The sequence below is a fragment of the Coregonus clupeaformis genome, chromosome 7 (genome assembly GCF_020615455.1).
Source record: "Coregonus clupeaformis isolate EN_2021a chromosome 7, ASM2061545v1, whole genome shotgun sequence".
NCBI lineage: Eukaryota > Metazoa > Chordata > Actinopteri > Salmoniformes > Salmonidae > Coregonus > Coregonus clupeaformis.
Window position 1 is genome coordinate 39,192,807 of NC_059198.1, and position 22,468 is coordinate 39,215,274.

A 22,468-nucleotide genomic window follows, 5' to 3' on the forward strand; every position below is an offset into this window, starting at 1 on the left:
TGTATCACAATTCCAGTGGGTCAGAAGTTTACAAACACTAAGTTGACTGTGCCTTTAAACAGCTTGGAAAATTCCAGAAAATGATGTCATGGCTTTAGAAGCTTCTGGTAGGCTAATTGACATCATTTGAGTCAATTGGAGGTGTACCTGTGGTTGTATTTCAAGGCCTACCTTCAAACTCAGTGCCTCTTTGCTTGACATCATGGGAAAATCAAAAGAAATCAGCCAAGACCTCAGAAAAATAAGTCTGGTTCATCCTTGGGAGTAATTTCCAAATGCCTGAAGGTACCACGTTCAACTGTACAAACAATAGTACGCAAGTATAAACACCATGGGACTACGCAGCCGTCATACCGCTCAGGAAGGAGACGCGTTCTGTCTCCTAGAGATGAACATACTTTGGGGGGAAAAGTGCAAATCAATCCCAGAACAACAGCAAAGGACCTTGTGAAGATGCTGGAGGAAACGGGTACAAAAGTATCTATATCCACAGTAAAACAAGTCCTATATCGACATAACCTGAAAGGCCGCTCAGCAAGGAAGAAGCCACTGCTCCAAAACCGCCATAAAAAAGCCAGACTACGGTTTGCAACTGCACATGGGGACATGTGAAATGTCCTCTGGTCTGGTTAAACAAAAATAGAACTGTTTGGCCATAATGACTATCGTTATGTTTGGAGGAAAAAGGGGGGCTTGCAAGCCGAAGAATACCATCCCAACCGTGAAGCACAGGGGTGGCAGCATCATGCTGTGGGGGTGGTTTGCTGCAGGAGGGACTGGTGCACTTCACAAAATAGATGGCATCATGAGGAAGGAAAATTATGTGGATATATTGAAGCAACATCTCAAGACATTAGTCAGGAAGTTAAAGCTTGGTCGCAAATGGGTCTTCCAAATGGACAATGACCCCAAGCATAATTCCAAAGTTGTGGTAAAATGGCTTAAGGACAACAAAGTCAAGGTATTGGAGTGGCCATCACAAAGCCCTGACCTCAAACCTATAGAACATTTGTGGGCAGAACTGAAAAAGCATGTGCGTCAAGGAGGCCTACAAACCTGACTCAGTTACACCAGCTCTGTCAGGAGGAATGGGCCAAAATTCACCCAATTTATTGTGGGAAGCTTCTGGAAGGCTACCCGAAACGTTTGACCCAAGTTAAACAATTTAAAGGCAATGCTACCAAATACTAATTGAGTGTATGTAAACTCCTGACCCACTGGGAATGTGATGAAAGAAATAAAAGCTGAAATAAATCATTATCTTTACTATTATTCTGACATTACACATTCTTAAAATAAAGTGGTGATCCTAACTGACCTAAAACAGGGAATATTTACTAGGATTAAATGTCAAGAATTGTGAAAAACTGAGTTTAAATGTATTAGGCTGAGGTGTATGTAAACTTCCGACTTCAACTGTATATATACAGTGAGGGGAAAAAAGTATTTGATCCCCTGCTGATTTTATACGTTTGCCCACTGACAAAGAAATGATCAGTCTATAATTTTAATGGTAGGTTTATTTGAACAGTGAGAGAGAGAATAACAACCAAAAAATCCAGAAAAACGCATGCCAAAAATGTTATAAATTGATTTGCATTTTAATGAGGGAAATCATTATTTGACCCCCTCTCAATCAGAAAGATTTCTGGCTCCCAGGTGTCTTTTATACAGGTAACGAGCTAAGATTAGGAGCACACTCTTAAAGGGAGTGCTCCTAATCTCAGCTTGTTACCTGTATAAAATACACCTGTCCACAGAAGCAATCAATCAATCAAATTCCAAACTCTCCACCATGGCCAAGACCAAAAAGCTCTCCAAGGATGTCAGGGACAAGATTGTAGACCTACACAAGGCTGGAATGGGCTACAAGACCATTGCCAAGCAGCTTGGTGAGAAGGTGACAACAGTTTGTGCGATTATTCGCAAATGGAAGAAACATAAAAGAACTGTCAATCTTCCTCGTCCTGGGGCTCCATGCAAGATCTCACCTCGTGGAGTTGCAATGATCATGAGAACGGTGAGGAATCAGCCCAGAACTACACGGGAGGATCTTGTCAATGATCTCAAGGCAGCTGGGACCATAGTCACCAAGAAAACAATTGGTAACACACTACGCCGTAAAGGACTGAAATCCTGCAGCGCCCGCAAGGTCCCCCTGCTCAAGAAAGCACATATACAGGCCAGTCTGAAGTTTGCCAATGAACATCTGAATGATTCAGAGGAGAATTGGGTGAAATTGTTGTGGTCAGATGAGACCAAAATTGAGCTCTTTGGCATCAACTCAACTCGCCGTGTTTGGAGGAGGAGGAATGCTGCCTATGACCCCAAGAACACCATCCCCACCGTCAAACATGGAGGTGGAAACATTATGCTTTGGGGGTGTTTTTCTGCTAAGGGGACAGGACAACTTCAACGCATCAAAGGGACGATGGACGGGGCCATATACCGTCAAATCTTGGGTGAGAACCTCCTTCCCTCAGCCAGGGCATTGAAAATGGGTCGTGGATGGGTATTCCAGCATGACAATGACCCAAAACACACGGCCAAGGCAACAAAGGAGTGGCTCAAGAAGAAGCACATTAAGGTCCTGGAGTGGCCTAGCCAGTCTCCAGACCTTAATCCCATAGAAAATCTGTGGAGGGAGCTGAAGGTTTGAGTTGCCAAACGTCAGGCTCGAAACCTTGGAGAAGACCTGGAGAAGATCTGCAAAGAGGAGTGGGACAAAATCCCTCCTGAGATGAGAACCTGGTGGCCAACTACAAGAAATTTCTGACCTCTGTGATTGCCAACAAGGGTTTTGCCACCAAGTACTATGTCATGTTTTGCAGAGGGGTCAAATACTTATTTCCCTCATTAAAATGCAAATCATTTTATAACATTTTTGACATGCGTTTTTCTGGATTTTTTTGTTGTTATTCTGTCTCTCACTGTTCAAATAAACCTACCATTAAAAGTATAGACTGATAATTTCTTTGTCTGTGGGCAAACGTACAAAATCAGCAGGGGATCAAATACTTTTTTCCCTCACTGTAAACAGTACCAGTCAAACGTTTGGACACCTACTCATTCCAGGGTTTTTCTTTATTTTTACTATTTTCTACATTGTAGAATAATAGTGAAGACATCAAAACTATGAAATAACACATATGGAATCATGTAGTAACCAAAAAAGTGTTAAACAAATCAAAATATATTTTAGATTCTTCAAAGTAGCCACCCTTTGCCTTGATGACAGGCTTTGCACACTCTTGGCATTCTCTCAACCAGCTTCACCTGGAATGCGTTTCCGACAATCTTGAAGGAGTTCCCACATATGCTGAGCACTTGTTGGCTGATTTTCCTTCACTCTGCGGTCCAACTCATCCCAAACCATCTCAATTGGGTTGAGGTCGGGGGATTGTGGAGGCCAGGTCATCTGATGCAGTACTCCATCACTCTCCTTCTTGGTCAAATAGCCCTTACACAGCCTGGAGGTGTGTTTGGGTCATTGTCCTGTTGAAAAACAAATGATAGTCCCACTAAGTGCAAACAAGATGGGATGACGTTTTGCGGCAGAATGTTGTCGTAGCCATGCTGGTTAAGTGTACCTTGAATTCTAAATAAATCACAGACAGTGTCACCAGCAAAGCTCCCCCACACCATCACACATCGTCCTTCACACATCGATGGAGTGCTGCATCAGTTGTCCTGGCCTCCACAATCCACCGACCTCAACCCAATTGAGATGGTTTGGGATGAGTCGGACGGCAGAGTGAAGGAAAATCAGCCAACAAGTGCTCAGCATATGTGGAAACTCCTTCAAGACTGTTGGAAAAACATTGCAGGTGAAGCTGGTTGAGAGAATGCCAAGAATGTGCAAAACTGTCATCAAGGCAAAGGGTGGCTATTTGAAGAATCTCAAATATAAAATATATTTTTATTTGTTTAAAGCTTTTTTGTTTACTCTATGATTCCATATGTGTTATTTCATAGTTTTGATGTCTTCACTATTATTCTACAATGTAAAAAATAGTACATATAAAGAAAAACCCTTGATTGAGTAGGTGTGTCCAAACTTTTGACTTGTAGTGTGTATACATATCTTTTAAAAATATATTTTCCTTTATTATTTTCCGCTAACCCTACCACCCCTCCCCTAATTGGAGTAAACTAATGAACAACAACACTTAGGCTTCTACTTCCAGCTTGTACACACTATATACATTTTACGGACACAGTCTATTTTAGTTTATATTTAGTTTGTTTTTAGTCCTGTCCTTCCTCTACCCTCAACCTCTCCCATCTATTTCTGATGTCCATCCAGTTTGACTTCTATTTGCCATATATTTTTAACTGTGCTGTTTCACAAAAGTTCTGAACCTATATACATTCTACAGACACAGTATATTTTACATTTGTTATCTTGTTGTTATTAGTCCCACCCTTCAGCTCCATTCAGCTCCTCCCATCTATCTCTTAACACCACCCATATTGGATTTCTATTTGCCATATATTTTTCAACTGTGCTGTGATGCTTCACAAAAGTTCTGAACCTTTCTATTCTCATAGTTTCTACAGATTGTAAATTAAAGATAAACATTTTTGCTAAAACTATTATTATATTATTGATCGATTGACTATGACTTTTCAAATCACCCAGGATTGCTATCTGCAGTGTTAGCTCCAGGTAAATGTTGCATTCCTGGACCAGTGACCAAAAACAAGCTACATATGGATAGTACCAAAATAAATGATCTAAGGACTCTGTCTCTTCTCAACAAAATATGCAGAGCTGGGAAGGCTGTAGCCTCCATATATATAACATTCTATTGGTAGCAAGAATTTTGTATAATAATTTAAATTGAAAAATTCTAAGTTTTGAATCCGGCGTTGGTTTTGCGTATCAGTTCATAAACCATGTGCCATGGAATTGGTACATCGAAAATCTCTTCCTAACTATTTTGCAATCTATATGGTACAGCTGTCAATTTTTTGGTCCTTAAATTAAACTGGTATATTTTTTTATTTATCAATTTTAATTTAGCCAATTTTGGTCTTTAATGCAGGGCTTTTTTTTTGTATTTTTGTATTTTTGTGGTAATGCTGCAAGTAGTTGGTTGTAATTTTGGGTAGAGCAGACATTTCCATATATTTTTGTTAGCTGCTTGTGTGACATAACTCCACTAGTCCTATTTATGATATAATTTACAAAGATTATACTTTTATTTTTAATTTTTATAATGTTTTTTTTTATCAATTAGTATATTTGAGTTTAACCACAATATTTGTTGTATTATTTGTTCTGTCTTTTCTGGTGGATTAAACTTAAATTGCAACCAACTTTCTATGGCTTGTTTTAAAAATAACTATATTTTGGAGATTATTTCGTTTTCAAGTAACCGAAAGTGAGAGGTTGTAATCAGAATAAAGGGGAAAAGGCCATTCTTGAACATGGGGTGAGACATTCTTACTAATTTGCTAGAGAACCAGTTCGGATTTAAGTATAACTTTTGTATGACTGACGCTTTTAGTCAAAGGTCTAATGCTTTAATATTTAATCATTTCTGCCCTCCGAATTCATATACATTTTATAAATAGGCACTTTTTAATTTTGTCTGGCTTGCCATTCCAAATAAAATGGAATATGTTTGGCTCATATAATAAAAATAAAAAAACAGGTTTCTAAGTGCAGGCAAGACCATAAGCAAATAGGTAAACTAGGATATGACTGAATTAATCAGGGTGATTCTTCCATAAATAGACAGGTATTTTCCTTTTCATGGTAGCAATTTTTGCTAACTTTCTATGAAAATGTATTGGAGTGAGATCATTTCTTTCTTTCAGGATATGTATACTGAGTATGTCCACATCCCCGTCAGACCATTTTATTGGTGAACTACACAGTAATGTAAAAGTTGTATTTTTTAGTGATCCAATACGGAATATAGTACACTTATCATAATTTGGTTTTAATCCAGAGATGTTAGAAAAGGTATCTAGATCCTCTATGAGGCTGTGGAGGGATCCAAATTGTGGATTTAAAAGAAAACATGAATCATCAGCGTACAATGACACCTTTGTTTTCAAGCCCTGGATTTCTAACCCCTTAATATTATTGTTGGCTCTGATTTTAACAGCTAACATTTCAATGGCAATAATAAATAGAGATGCCGATAGTGGACAACCTTGTTTTACTCCTCTTGACAGTTTAAAACTTTCTGAGAAGTAGCCATTATTTACTATTTTACACATAGGGTTACCATACATAACTTTAACCCATTTTATAAGAGATTCTTCGAAATTGAAATATTCCAGGCATATTAAAACTCCAGTCGTTATTTATCAAAGGCCTTTTCAAAGTCAGCTATGAATACCAGGCCTGGTTTCCCAGATTTTTCAGTGTTCTATTGTTTCCAGTACTTGTCTTATATTATCTCCAATAATATAATAATAATAATATGCCATTTAGCAGACGCTTTTATCCAAAGCGACTTACAGTCATGTGTGCATACATTTTTACGTATGGGTGGTCCCAGGGATCGAACCCACTACCCTGGCGTTACAAGTGCCATGCTCTACCAATTGAGCTACAGAGGACCACATGTATCGTCCATGTAAAAAACCTGTCTGATTAGGATGAAAAATATCCGACAACACCTTTTTTATTCTATGCGTTAAGCATTATGCTAGGATTTTATTTGCTAGGATTTTTTACACTGAAGTGCAAAAGGCCTCAAATTTTTTTAATGGACTGGATCTTTATATTTACCACTTGGATCCTGTTTCAGTAACAATTAAATCAGACCTTCTTGTTGAGTGTCTGATAATTTACCATTTATATAGGAGTGGTTAAAACATGCTAATAATGGTCCTCTGAGTATATCAAAAAAGGTTTGGTATACCTCCACTGGTATGCCATCAAGCCCTGTAGTTTTCCTGGACTTAAAGGCTTTAATTGCATCAAGTTCCTCCTCTGTAATTTGGCCTTCACATGAGTCTTTCTGTACAGTTGTTAATTTTACATTATTAATAGAAAAAAAATCTATACAATTAGCTTCGGTTAGTGGAGATGGAGGAGACCTGAAACGAAAACATATTCTTAAAGTACTTTACTTCCTATTTCAAAATATAGTTTGGTGAATCATGGGTGACTCCGTCATTTGTAACACGTTTTAGTAAATTATTTTTGGTAGCATTTACAGTGGGGGAAAAAAGTATTTAGTCAGCCACCAATTGTGCAAGTTCTCCCACTTAAAAAGATGAGAGGCCTGTAATTTTCATCATAGGTACACGTCAACTATGACAGACAAAATGAGAAAAAAAAATCCAGAAAATCACATTGTAGGATTTTTAATGAATTTATTTGCAAATTATGGTGGAAAATAAGTATTTGGTCAATAACAAAAGTTTCTCAATACTTTGTTATATACCCTTTGTTGGCAATGACACAGGTCAAATGTTTTCTGTAAGTCTTCACAAGGTTTTCACACACTGTTGCTGGTATTTTGGCCCATTCCTCCATGCAGATCTCCCAAAGAGCAGTGATGTTTTGGGGCTGTCGCTGGGCAACACAGACATTCAACTCCCTCCAAAGATTTTCTATGGGGTTGAGATCTGGAGACTGGCTAGGCCACTCCAGGACCTTGAAATGCTTCTTACGAAGCCACTCCTTCGTTGCCCGGGCGGTGTGTTTGGGATCATTGTCATGCTGAAAGACCCAGCCACGTTTCATCTTCAATGCCCTTGCTGATGAGGTTTTCACTCAAAATCTCACGATACATGGCCCCATTCATTCTTTCCTTTACACGGATCAGTCGTCCTGGTCCCTTTGCAGAAAAACAGCCCCAAAGCATGATGTTTCCACCCCCATGCTTCACAGTAGGTATGGTGTTCTTTGGATGCAACTCAGCATTCTTTGTCCTCCAAACACGACGAGTTGAGTTTTCACCAAAAAGTTCTATTTTGGTTTCATCTGACCATATGACATTCTCCCAATCCTCTTCTGGATCTTCCAAATGCACTCTAGCAAACTTCAGACGGGCCTAGACATGTACTGGCTTAAGCAGGGGGACACGTCTGGCACTGCAGGATTTGAGTCCCTGGCGGCGTAGTGTGTTACTGATGGTAGGCTTTGTTACTTTGGTCCCAGCTCTCTGCAGGTCATTCACTAGGTCCCCCCGTGTGGTTCTGGGATTTTTGCTCACCGTTCTTGTGATCATTTTGACCCCACGGGGTGAGATCTTGCGTGGAGCCCCAGATCGAGGGAGATTATCAATGGTCTTGTATGTCTTCCATTTCCTAATAATTGCTCCCACAGTTGATTTCTTCAAACCAAGCTGCTTACCTATTGCAGATTCAGTCTTCCCAGCCTGGTGCAGGTCTACAATTTTGTTTCTGGTGTCCTTTGACAGCTCTTTGGTCTTGGCCATAGTGGAGTTTGGCGTGTGACTGTTTGAGGTTGTGGACAGGTGTATTTTATACTGATAACAAGTTAAAACAGGTGCCATTAATACAGGTAACAAGTGGAGGACAGAGGAGCCTCTTAAAGAAGAAGTTACAGGTCTGTGAGAGCCAGAAATCTTGCTTGTTTGTAGGTGACCAAATACTTATTTTCCACCATAATTTGCAAATAAATTCATTAAAAATCCTACAATGTGATTTTCTGGAATTTCTTTTCTCAATTTGTCTGTCATAGTTGACGTGTACCTATGATGAAAATTACAGGCCTCTCTCATCGTTTTAAGTGGGAGAACTTGCACAATTGGTGGCTGACTAAATACTTTTTTTCCCCACTGTATATGTTGAAGTTAAAAAAATAATTTGGTGCATTTTTCCCCATATTCCATCCAGTTCGCTTTATTTTTATAATATATTACACTTAATCTTTCTTGAATAAGTTCCTCCATTTCTTTTTGTTTTTCCTCTAACTTTTTCTGAGCCTCTATGGTAAAGTTTTTATTGCTATCTATCTGTACTGTTAGTCCTTCCATTTCCTTTGTTAATATGGACTCTCTTGACCTAAATTGCTTTTATTTTAGAGATGAGAACTGAATTGCATGGCCTCTAAAGGCATATTCTAAAGTCCCATACAATAAAGGGATTTACTGTACCTATGTTATGTCAGAAAAAGTCAGTTATAGATTATTTTGTCCTAGTTAAAAACAAGTTATCATCCAATAGGCTTTGATTAAATTTCCAATATCCTCACCCACGTGGTCCGACCACATTCTGTCCCCTATGAACAATAAAATTTTGGTGCCAGAGAGAATGACATAAGAAAGTAATCAAGACAACAAGCTTGATTGAGCCTCTGCCATGTATATCTCACTAGGTCAGGATATTTAAGCCTCCATATATCCACTAGTTCCAATATATCCATGATATTCGTGATTTCCTTAACATCTTAGTTAGATGTAACCAAACATCTTAGTTAGACGTAAAATTGTGCTACTAAGATCTCCACGGCAAAAACATCACAATGAATTACATATTTCTTGAGTTACCTTAAATTAATTCTGACTATTTTGAAGAAGTGGCTATGGCGTCTCAAGATGGACAAACAGTACTATTTATGCTTTTTTCTCATTTTTCAAGCTACGGTCTTTTAAGGGAGTATGCGAGCACACTCCTTCGGTTCGCTTAGCTGAGTTCGGCTAGGCGCCAGCGGAAGGCTTAAGTGGGGTCCTGGCCTTGTGAGTCCTGGCTGGCTGCAAATGAGACCTGAGGTGAAGTGAGGCGCATCTTCCTCCACGTCCTCGCGCTCCCTCATCCTCCATGTTGTGCTCTGGGACGAGTGTGTGTGTGTGTGTTTGTGTGTGTGTGTGTGTGTGTGTGTGAGGGGTTGAGCTCCGGTAGATTCTGAAGGCGATTGTGTAGGGGTGTGTTAGTCTCGAAGGGGGTAAGCTCTGGTAAACCCCTAAAGCAGTGTGTATCTGTGTGTGTGTGTCTCAGGGTCTCCAGGGGGCTGCTCGTCATTGAGCTTTACTGCTGTCTTACCAGGGGCGGACTGGCCAAGGTTAGTCAGTCAATTGAAGCCTCAGTGGTTGGATGGGAACAGGGGTCCCACAGCGTACTGTCCCCTATTCCCTGTGAGACCCTCCAAAGTGTCTCTCCTCCCTAATTGGAAACACATATGCCAAGAGGGACCCTTGACCCCTGTTTGAAGAGGGGAGATGGGGGAAGTGACTCCCTAATGTCTCTAGGAGAAAAGCTACTGTCCCACAGGGAAGTCTCTTTGTGTAGCCTCCATAATGTAGTACTGAACCTCCTTATAGTACCTCGCTTGGCCCTCCCCCTCGCTCCACGTCCCTGCTGTACCATTTAATTTACTCCTCAGATTTGTTGGGGAGGGCTGGCGCGGCGGAAGTGTGGGCTGTGTGTCTGCACGTCACAAGGGAACGCTGCATGGAAATCCAATCAGAACGAGAGAGCGGGACAGGACACTCCATCCCGACTGGACTTGTACTTATGTGGCGGGAAACACACAGGCAGTGGAGCCAGTCCTGGGAACTACAGGGGTGATGGTGATTGTGTGTGTGTGTGTGTGTGGTCATTGTGTGTGTGTGTGTCTGTGTGAGACTGAGCATGGTTAGTGGCAGGAATGCCATCAGTGTGCAGGGGGGATCACTGTGCTTCTTGCTTCTTGCTCTATCTCTATCCCTCTCTCTCTCTCTGTGTGCTATTGAACTGTGGGGAAGTCCCAGAGCGAAATGGGAACCAATTCCCTGGGGAACGCATTATTATTGCAACGCATGTTGCAGTTGAAAGACTGTTGGGAGGCAATAGTTGATTTTTGTCATTTGTAGCCTCTGAAGTGGTCGTTGGAACACAGACTGAGTTTACAGCCCTGAAATCATGGGTTTTCACTTCAGACAATAACAGGGAATTTATTTAAGGAAGCTGTAAGCCACAGCCCTATTAGTCCATATGCATAAATCACATGTGATGCTTTGAAACCCTTTTATGGTGTACCTCAGTGCTGTGTCTGTGAATGAGATATAGCCATTGACCACTCAACTGCATAGAAATACATTGAACGCCTAAGTAACTAACTGCATGTACAGTATAACAGGCGGAAGTCCTTTTTTACTATTAAAAACCGTTTTTACTATCCCTGTGTGGCCTCTTCAAGTCAAGCCCTGTTTGTTATGCTAGCTGAGTTACATGTTAACATCCCACGGCCATTCACAGAGTAAATCCCCATCAAGTCAGGGGAATATTTATAAAATCTAGAAAACTGGAACTGTATAGTTGGTCAGCTTTTCCATCAGTACATAATTATTTTGTGTTTGGCCTCAATTATTTAGACAACTCAAATAAAGTTAGAAATGTTTACATACGCAGACTTTGCAATATGAAACCCAATACTATGCTTCTATGTAAATGAAGACTGTTAAGATTAATTTTACATTGTAAACTAATGGGTGCGGAGGGATACAAGATACATCAAAATTCGTCCTGCGTTCAGCTATCTCTCCTGTTAATTTGAATTCCTAGGTTTGACTGTTGCATGTCTCAGCCAGGTCTAACCAATTATGTTGTACCAATGATCTGATTTACAGTATGTGTGTATGGCTCTAACCTGTGTCTCTGCCCTGTGTGTGTTTGATAGTGGAGGCCGATAGAGAGATGTCGCCACACAGACTGCACCACAAGGAGTTCAAGTTCAACCTGTCCCAGATCCCTGAGGGAGAGGCCGTCACCGCTTCCGAGTTCCGCCTCTACAAGGAGTGTGTGAGCCGGACCTTCCGCAACGAGACCCTCCTGCTCAACGTCTACCAAGTGGTACAGGAGCACCCCAACAGGTAACACAGACACACCGATACACCCTGCATTCACTCACAGTCCAGTCTTTAGAATATGTAAATCTGGTGAAAATATGATCATATCATCATGCCCTTTTCACAGTCAAATAGCTTGGTGCTTGCTATTGTTATATACATGGGTTTACTTTATATCAGGGCTAGCTTGTTGTCAGTTGTACTGGTTGAAAGTGCTGCAGCGATGAAATGTTATCACATACATTTGAGGTATAGAAGTATAGTATTCGAAAGGGCTGCTGAGGCAAAATCCTCCATAAAACACGGACGGACCTCTATGGAATCCTCTCTCTAGTCCCCATTTGGTTATGCTCCCAATGAGCTGTCTGACACTGGGATGACATGAACAATACATTATAATACCTGACCCTAAGACTAAGTGAACACTGAGATATGATGAGACCATCCCATTCTCAACCTCCTGCTACGCCGTCCTCTTAGTCAATCCTGAGCTTGTCCAGATGAGGGGAAAAGTATACTGTATGCAAAGGGAGGGCTTAGCTACATGCACATCTCCAGCCATTGATTACACGTTAGTGTAGCGTAGGCAGCATCCTCTCCTGGCCTGGGGATTGATAGGGTGTTGGTGTCTCCTGAGTGGCGCAGTGGTCTAAGGCACTGCATCGCAGTGCTAGCTGTGCCACTAGAGATCCTGGTTCGAATCCAGGCTCTGTCGCAGCCGTCCGCGACTGGGAGACTCATGGGCAGCGCACAATTGGCCCAGCGTTGTCCAGGGTAGGGGAGGGAATGGCCGGCAGGGATGTAGCTCAGTTGATAGAGCATGGCGTTTGCAACGCCAGGGTTGTGGGTTCAATTCCCCCGGGGGACCAGTATGAAAAAAATATATATATATGTATTCACTAACTGTAAGTCGCTCTGGATAAGAGCGTCTGCTAAATGACTAAAATGTAAATGTTGGTGAATTTAGCCAAGGCTCCTCTCTCTGTCGCTGTGGAAGACAGACTTCCAGATCTGGTTTTCTGGCATGTATTTTCTGTAGAATGAGGCATGACCACAACACCTTACTGAAATAGCTTGTCTTTAGTAGAGTCCTAAAAAGAGTAGCAAGGCCAACACAGGCCAAACATTTACATTGTGGCTGCTGGGAGAGACGTCCCACGCAGAGACAACGGCCAATGAGATAGCTGGAGGGTATATATATTTTTTAAACATTGACCAATGGGAGACGATGTAAGATTATGCAGTTGTTCATTGAGGCACTTTTCAAAAGCCACAAAGAGTTGCATAATATGTCCCAAAATGTTTGTCCCATGGCTTTGTAAAATGGGCGTCTCTTCTCTGTTTTCCTCCTCATGTGTAGTGATGCAGTTGGATTATTACATTTGCCGTGTACGTTTATGGTTGTCTACAAGTCCTCAATTCAATTAAAGTTGTAAAGACAGTTGTTCTTTTTTACATTTTTGCTGGATTCTTCTTTTTCTCAAAGCGTTTCTATGTCTATCATGAGGTACTTGTTTGCCACATTCCTTTATCTTTACAATAGACGGTTTGTGCTCTGCTGCCCACAGGCAAAGCCTTTTTATTTAATCGTTTTGATATTTGGAGATTAAAGGGGCCATATATCTCCAATTATTGTAGGACAAGGTTTTACTTTGAAGCAAATTATATAGTTTGGTTCGTGGGCTCTCCGAGAAACTTGCTTTGTGCTTGCAAATCCTAAATACTTGGCAAAACACATTTGCTGACAAACAGATTAATTTGCAAGTTGTTCAAGTCTTGGAAGTTGTAATTGCTTTGATTATAGCTCCTAATCTTTAATAAGCGCACAAGTAGGGCTGAAGTTTCATAAAAGCCACAAGATAGGAAAAAAATATAAATCCTTGCATAAGGATTAATTTGCGACAGTAATGTCTCTGGTAGTTGTTCTTAAAGTCATGCAAAACTTGCCTCTGAAATCTGAAGTCAGCAGGCGGTCTTCAAACTCTGGGGTTTTCCACTCCTCCCTTGTTTCCAGTTAAGAGGCTTCTGTTGTGACCCTCAGCAATAATGATAAGCTGTAGAATTATACTACAGTATTCACTTGATTGGGGTGGTTTGTTTGGCAGTACGCAAGGAATGCAAGGTCTTGCAGATAATGTGTTGATTGCAAAGAATGTGGCCTTAGTCAGTGCAAAAAATGGCAGGTTAATATGCACTGGTATGTGTTTATTTCCTTACTAAATAACATTACTACATAGGTCCACATTCTCTCTCAACAACACCCAATAAATCAGTACATATTTAGCATGGTGTTCTTGAGAACTGTGACGTAATTATTTTGTTTCCAAGTCTTGTCACCAGTCTAAAACTGAATGTACGTTAGAACAGGACAAGCCGTCTAAACAACAGCCCGATATGGTGCATTTTTAACTGCATTAATTTGACAGGGCCAGTAAAGGAGATTTAGTGGAACCAAAAAACACAAAACGTTGACATATGACCTTATTATTCCAGTTCATTTAAGCAGTCAATAAGAGGCTTTACAGTAGAGCTTTAGTGCCACATCCCCCTGTGGCTCCCAGATGGACCCCCTGCCAGTCCACGGGCTTTAAAATGGCTGCCTCGATCAAAATGAGTCAGCACCGACCCACCGGACCCACGCTGTGCCAAACGTGTGAACTACCTCGAGGGGGGCATTGGGAACGGCCTCATATGGAAGCCCTCAGAAACACTCTCATTAATGAGCAATAACAAGGGGCTGCCGATGCATGACTGCAGGGGCATTCCGGGAACACCTGGGAGTTTGTGGGGCTTTGATGTGTGGCCTTGGGAGGGCCCGGCAGCCTTGCACTCTCTTTACAGTAATGGGGATGTGACAGACCTCTTTTCTCTCCTTCTCTCTCTCTTTCATTGGGTTGTTGTTGTCTTTTGCACCTGAGACCTAGCTACAGTGGGGCAGGGCAGGGGAGTGGTGGTGGTGGGGTGATGTTACGAAGTAGAGAAATGTTACACAATGTAAAAAAATTGTCCTGTGTGGCTGAGTTGGTAGAACATGGTGCTTGCAACTTCATGATCATGGGTTTGATTCCTGCTGGGGCCACTCGTACGAAAATGTATACACGCACTACTGTAAGTTGCTTTGGATAATATAATATAATATATTATTACAAAGTCAAGTCAAGTGTCCCATAGACTCTTGATGTGCAGAAATTGGCAATCACAACCATACCAAAAATGTATTTGACATATTTTATTTAACCAGGAAGTCCCATTGAGGTCAGAAGACATCTTACTCATGTTTACAGAATAGGAATTAGCTAGGGAGCATGTTCTTAGTGTATAGTGCCAAAATCCCTGAATGTAAGCTGTAAGAACACGTGAAAGTCATACTGACATGCTACAGTATCTGTTATGTTAGTGTACCGGTCTTTGATGTACATTTGTATACTTCTCTAAAGATGGGAAACCTGCTAGCTGCCCCTCAGTCATGGCTGCTTGTTGTGACCTGTGCCCCCAGGGAAGCAGACCTGTTCCTGCTGGAGTCTAGCAGGCTGTGGGCAGCCGAGGAGGGCTGGCTGGAGTTTGACATCACAGCCACCAGTAACCTGTGGGTGATGAGTCCCCACAACAACATGGGCCTCCAGATCAGAGTGGAGACCAGCAGCGGTGAGCACCATGCTAAATTAGAAACATATGATAACAGCTAACATTGGAAACATGAAAACAGCTAACATTGGAAACATGCTAACAGCTAACACTGGAAACATGCTAACAGCTAACATTGGAAACATGCTAATGGATAACATTAGAAACATATGCTAACGCTAACATTAGAAACAAATGCTAACAGCTAGCATTGGAAACATGCTAACTAACTTTAGAATTTTCATCTTGAAATGTTAACAATAGTGGGCAATAATAGTGTGGCTTTTTTAGACCACTTAATGGACACTCGACATCCATCAAAGGAAAAATACAGACATTTTTCACGAATATATCAGTAGGGTGTATGATACTCTTCCAGGTATGCTATGCTCAGTAAACTGTAGCCCATTCAGTGTGTCCAAGTGATTGACGGCTGGCCCCTCTGGAAAATAGGGCGGAGCATTAGCTCCAAGGAGGCGGGGCTAGTTGGGCGTGACGGAGCGCTGGAGAAGCAGCCCTTCATGGTGGCCTTCTTCAAAGTCAGCGAGGTGCACATCCGCACCGCCCGCTCCACCAACAAGCGCAACAAGAACCGCAACCGCCCCACCCAGCCCCAGGAAGGAGGCTCCAGGGGCCCAAGCCCAGCAGGTGGGTCCATAGTCTGACTAACACCCAGTTAAACCCTTTTCATTCTATCGTGCCGAGTGCCGACACAAACCGTACTGTGCTGGCTTGGATATCTTTTTTTTACATTGTCGTTTCCAGCGTGGTTCCAGCAATTATGGTGGATCCGTAACCATGCTAGTTCATTACAGCTCAGTAGTGTGAATAGTGTATAACAGTGTGAGGATTGGGTTTTGCTTTGTTTTACTTGTTTGCTCAATTCAGTACGTGGAAAGTTGCTTTGGATTTGTACATATTATTCACTGTTAGAAAATCAATCAATATTGTAGCTGGGGACTTTAACAAAGCAAATTTGAGGAAAATGCTACCGAAATTCTATCAACACATTGCCCGTAGTACTCGTGCTTCAAAAACTCTCCACCATTGTTAATGTCCCTTTCGGGATGGATAAAAGGCCCTCCCCCCCCCCTTCGGCAAATTAGATAACGACTCCATTCTGCTCCTCCCTTCCTATAGGCAGAAACTCAAACAGGACACACCCGTGCTAAGGTCTATTCAACGCTGGTCTGACCAATAGGAATCCATGCTTCAAGATTGTTTTGATCACGCGGACAGGGATATGTTCCGGGTTGCCTCTGAGAATAACATTGACGTATACGCTGACACGGTGACTGAAACCTGCCCAAACCAAAAACCGTGGATAGATGGCAGCATTCGCGCAAAACTGAAAGCGTGAACCACCGCATTTAACCAGTATTCAGACCCTTTGCTATGAGACTCGAAATTGAGCTCAGGTGCATCCTGTTTCCATTGATCATCCTTGAGATGTTTCTACAACTTGATTGGAGTCCACCTGTGGTAAATTCAATTGATTGGATATGATTTGGAAAGGCACACACCTGTCTATATAAGTTCCCACAGTTGACAGTGCATGTCAGAGCAAAAACCAAGCCATGAGGTTGAAGGAATTGTCCGTAGAGCTCTGAGACAGGATTGTGTCGAGGAACAGATCTGGGGAAGGGTACCAAAACATTTCTGCAGCATTGAAGGTCCCCAAGAACACAGTGGCCTCCATCATTCTTAAATGGAAGAAGTTTGGAACCACCAAGAATCTTCCTAGAGCTGGCCGCCCAGCCAAACTGAGCAATCGGGGGAGAAGGGCGTTGGTCAAGGAGGTGACCAAGAACCCGATGGTCACTCTGACAGAGCTCCAGAGTTCCTCTGTGGAGATGGGAGAACTTTCCAGAAGGACAACCATCTCTGTAGCCCTCCACCAATCAGGCCTTTATGGTAGAGTAGCCAGATGGAAGCCACTCCTCAGTAAAAGGCACATGACAGCCCGCTTGGAGTTTGCCAAAATGCACCTGAAGGACTCTCAGACGATGAGAAACAAGATTCTCTGGTCTGATGAAACAAAAATTGAACTATTTGGCCTGAATGCGAAGCGTCACGTCTGGAGGAAACCTGACACCATCCCTACGGTGAAGCATGATGGTGGCAGCATCATGCTGTGGGGATGTTTTTCAGTGGCAGGGACTAGGAAACTAATCAGGATCGAGGGAAAGACGAACGGAGCAAAGTACAGAGAGATCCTTGATGAGAACCTGCTCCAGAGCGCTCAGGACCTCAGACTGGGTCGAAGGTTCACCTTCCAACAGGACAAAGACCCTAAGCACACAACCTAGACAACGCAGGGGTGGGTTCGGGACAAGTCTCTGAATGTCCTTGAGTGGCCCAGCCGGAGCGAACATCTCTGGAGAGACGCTCCCCATCCAAACTGACAAAGCTTGAGAGGATCTGCAGAGAATAATCTGAGAAACTGCCCAAATACAGGTGTGCCAAGCTTGTAGCGTCATACCCAAGAAGACTCAATGCTGTAATCGCTGCCAAAGGTGCTTCGACAAAGTACTGAGTAAAGGGTCTGAATACTTTCTTTTTTCAAAAGAAAAGCAATTTTTTTGTCCATTAAAATAACATCAAATTGATCAGAAATACAGTGTAGACATTGTTAATGTTGTAAATGGCTATTGTAGCTGGAAACGGCTGATTTATAATGGAATATCTACATAGGCGTACAGAGGCCCATTATCAGCAACCATCAGTCCTGTGTTCCAATGGCACGTTGTGTTTGCTAATCCAAGTTTACATTTTAAAAGGCTAATTGATCATTAGAAAACCCTTTTGCAATTATGTTAGCACAGCTGAAAACTGTTGTGCTGATTAAAGAAGCAATAAAACTGGCCGCCTTGAGACTAGTTGAGTATCTGGAGCATCAGCAATTGTGGGTTCGATTACAGGCTTAAAATGGCCAGAAACAAAAAACTCTCTTCTGAAACTCGTCAGTCTATTCTTGTTCTGAGAAATTATGGCTATTCCATGCGAGTAATTGCCAAGAAACTGAAGATCTCATAAAACGCGGTGTACTACTCCCTTCACAGAACTGCGCAAACTGGCTCTAACCAGAATAGAAAGAAGAAGGTTATTTGTTTCTGGCCATTTTGAACCTGTAATCGAACCCACAATTGCTGATGCTCCAGATACTCAACTAGTTTCAAGAAGGCCAGTTTTATTGCTTCTTTAATCAGCACAACAGTTTTCAGCTGTGCTAACATAATTGCAAAAGGGTTTTCTAATGATCAATTAGCCTTTTAAAATGATAAACTTGGATTAGCAAACACAACGTGCCATTGGAACACAGGACTGATGGTTGCTGATAATGGGCCTCTGTTCGCCTATGTAGATATTCCATTAAAAATCAGCCATTTTCAGCTACAATAGTCATTTACAACATTAACAATGTCTACACTGTATTTCTGTTATTTTAATGGACAAAAAAAATCATTTTCTTTTGAAAACAAGGACATTTCAAAGTGACCCCAAACTTTTGAACGGTAGTGTATGTAAATGTGATATTTAAGTTTTTTATTAATACATTTGAGAAAATTTCTAAAAACCAGTTTTTGCTTTGTCAATATGGGGTATTGTGTGTAGATAGGCCTCCTGTAGCTCAGTTGGTAGAGCATGGCGCTTGCAACACCAGGGTTGTGGGTTCGATTCCCACGGGGGGCCAGTATGAAAAATGTATGCACTCACTAAATGTAAGTTGCTCTGGATAAGAGCGTCTGCTAAATGACTAAAATGTCAATGTAAATGTAGATTGATGAGGAAAAAAACAATTTAATCAATTTTAGAATAAGGCTGTAACGTAACAGAATTTGGAAAAGGTCAAGGGGTCTGAATACTTTCCGAATGCACTGTATATATTTGTACTCCAGACTCCAACATTGCTCATCCTAATATTTAGATATTTATTTTACTTTTAGATATGTGTGTATTGTTGTGAATTGTTGAATATTACTGCACTGCTGGAGCTTTGATCACAAGTATTTTGCTACATCTGCAATAACATCCGCTAACTGTGTATGCGACCAAAACAATTTGATTTGAATCAAACCCAACTGCACCGTACAACTACCCCACAACATCACACTTCACACTCACACAAAGCACAAGACAATATTCAAACATCTGCAAGCCGAGCAGGGAAGCTCTCGAAGCACCGGATTTGTGTAATATGGTGAGGTGTGCTGTCATTGATGGGGACATCTAAAACAAATAAAGAGACAGAGAGAGGGAAACTACCCCTAGATGCATGAACTCATCATTCGAGAGTGCACTTTACAGTACCTGCCCTCTGCCCCCGCTTCATACATAGCGGCTGATGTTATGAACAGGTATGCAGGCAAATTAAATTAGGCTCTAATCCGGCTACCCGTCAGCCATCATCCCCTGGCTCCGTCATAACACTAGCATAACGTTAGCCTTTGCTGAACATAAAGCTGTCCCTGTGAGGGGGGATCCCAGTGCTTTTACAGCAGGAAGAGCTGTGATTCAGAGGGCTTTGTGGCTAATATCGGCCTGATCCCAGCACTAATTTGACGGATGAGGCCCGGGCTAATATTAAGCCCTTATGGCTAGGGCCACGGGGTCAGCTACTCAGCTTCGTAACCGTCGACGTTACAATAGCAGCTCAAGTGATTTCCCTCACTTCCTCAGTTTCACGTCATCTGTTTTGATGGCGATACCATCCAAAGGCTAGAGGTGTTGTTGGATTATGTTAATCGGAGCTCTACTGTTTTTTTTCCCGTTTCTGGAACACATCATAGTTCATCTTTATTTAACCAGGAGTCTGAAGTTATTCGTTTGTGGTTCCATCTCAGTGGTTCATCACACCAATCATTCTGTACAGAATCTGCCATATCTGCTTTGCTGTAGAGTCTAGAGTTCTAGACGTGACATTATGGCCATTCTCTTCTCAGTAGTGCAGTGTCGATCAGATAAAACCCCTCAGAACAGAACAGAGCAGGACAGGGGAGAACAGAACAGAGCAGGCTCCCAGACCCAGACCAGTGTGCTGGTGCTCAAGCTAATGAGGACAATCTGTTGAACCAACGTGTCCTGAAGGATAGGACTTTATGTAACCCAAAACATCAATCCCTCGGCCTCGCCACTTGGGATGTCTGGAGCGTAAATATTTAGATCCTGCGCAGGAAGTTGCGAGGCCCTTGTGACAGCAAGTGGCGATGATCAGGCGGACTTGCAAGGCATGTGGTTCCAATACCGCATCACTCACTCACTTCACAGGCTCTGAGGAAGAGAAGAAGGATAGATGGATAAAGGGAGCATCCTTCTTCTGTGCTGCTCTGAGGGAGAAACAAATAGGGACAGTGCCTCATTGTTTAGCATCTGATGGGACCACCATCGCCCCGTCTTTACAGTTTACAATTCATATAAACAAATCAATGTAGCTACACACCAGAATAATAGTATGCATAATGCTTAAGAAGACAACACACAGCCACAGCCAAGTCATGGGCTCTGTTCCAACATCCACACTAGCATACCACTTAAAATACATACCCAATACATTGCTTCATTCTAAGTGGTATGCTAGTATGAATATTGGCAAATAACCATGGGCTCATCATATAGGTGTCCTATATGCTAAACAATAAGCCTACAATTTTATTTTTTATTTTATTTTACCTTTATTTAACTAGGCAAGTCAGTTAAGAACAAATTCTTATTTACAATGACGGCCTACACCGGCCAAACCCGGACGACGCTGGGCCAATTGTGCGCCGCCCTATGGGACTCCCAATCTCGGCCGGTTGTGATACAGCCTGGAATCGATCCAGGGGGTCTGTAGTGACGCCTCAAGCACTGAGATGCAGTGCCTTAGACCGCTGCGCCACTCAGCAGAAGAAAACCCTATCCGACAAACAAAATCACACCTAAGTGTAACATACATACTGAGTTCCTTTGAGAGGGGAAGTTTGTACTGTAACTGTACGCTTGGAAACGAGAGAGAAAAAGAACAGTACGACACCTTTAAAGGACAGTACGACACCTTTAAAGAACTGTACTACACCTTTAAAGAACAGTACTACACCTTTAAAGAACAGTATGACACCTTTAAAGGTAATTTGGGGTTTGGGGCGGTAATGGAAGCCGGGCTTGGCCCTTTAACGACCTGTCCCAGACCTGTCATTACCCAGGCCAGTCATTAGCCGCTCGCTAAAAGACTGACCAAGTTAACAGTATTGCTTAAAGAATTCTAATAACACGGCGCTGTCCAGCTGTGTGTTTTCATCTCTGCCTCTCCTCCTCCAGTCTCCCTTTGTTTACTGTTGGTGTAATTAGACATTGGCGAGCTCTGCAGAGGGTTTAATAACCTCCCTGATGAAAGACAGGAAGAAAGATAAACTTCAGTAGAAGAGGGAGTGAGGGAGGGAGGGAGAAAAAAAACTACATGGACACAGACAGACAACAGTCACATTCTCTTTTAAGTCTTCATGGGAGTTTGAAGAAGCTAGCCCATTCTCTCTCTCTCTCTCTTGTTAGGAAAACCCTGTTATTTTGGGAATGCCGCGGCCTATTAGCCCAGCGTTCCATCACCGCCTCTCGACAGGCACAGCGGCTTGTGTAATTGCTACTGTAAAAAGGGGCAGTGTTTTAAAATGGCTTCAGTTTTTTTTGGGGGGGGGGTTCAGGAATAAACCATGGAATTACTGTGTGCAGTTCAGCACCTTTAGCCCAACTGTTTTAAGGCCCTTTTGAACTGTAGTCTATGGTAATAAGGAGGCCAGGTTTTTCAGGTTAGAAGTGTATGAAAGCCCCTTGGGATCAGCAGTAGCTGTGGTGGCATTACATTTTACAGGCAGGAAGGAGAGAGGTGGTTTATGGGTGCCAATAATCTGGCCTTTACACTCACTCAATGAAAGTCCACAGTAAATATCAGCTTTATTTCTGTTTAACAGCCCCTTGACTGTAAATACTGATGGTTATAAAGACAGAGAGATGCAACTGAAACAAGGTGTATGTGTGTATTCCTGTCTGTTAGAATGTATCTGTGTGTGTGCTTTCATGCACGTATACACTTACAGAAAGTATGTCTC

The 22,468-nt window shown here is 42.1% G+C and overlaps 1 protein-coding gene across 1 annotated transcript in view; it reads left to right on the forward strand.

The window, feature by feature from the left end:
• The window catches only part of LOC121569162 (bone morphogenetic protein 7-like), a 40,172-nt gene that overhangs the window by 13,850 nt on the left and 3,854 nt on the right, over positions 1-22,468 (forward strand). The window contains exons 2-4 of the mRNA XM_041879845.1: positions 11,594-11,786; positions 15,259-15,407; positions 15,840-16,034. Coding sequence (XP_041735779.1) covers positions 11,594-11,786; positions 15,259-15,407; positions 15,840-16,034 — 537 coding nt within the window. The remainder of the gene's footprint in view (positions 1-11,593; positions 11,787-15,258; positions 15,408-15,839; positions 16,035-22,468) is intronic.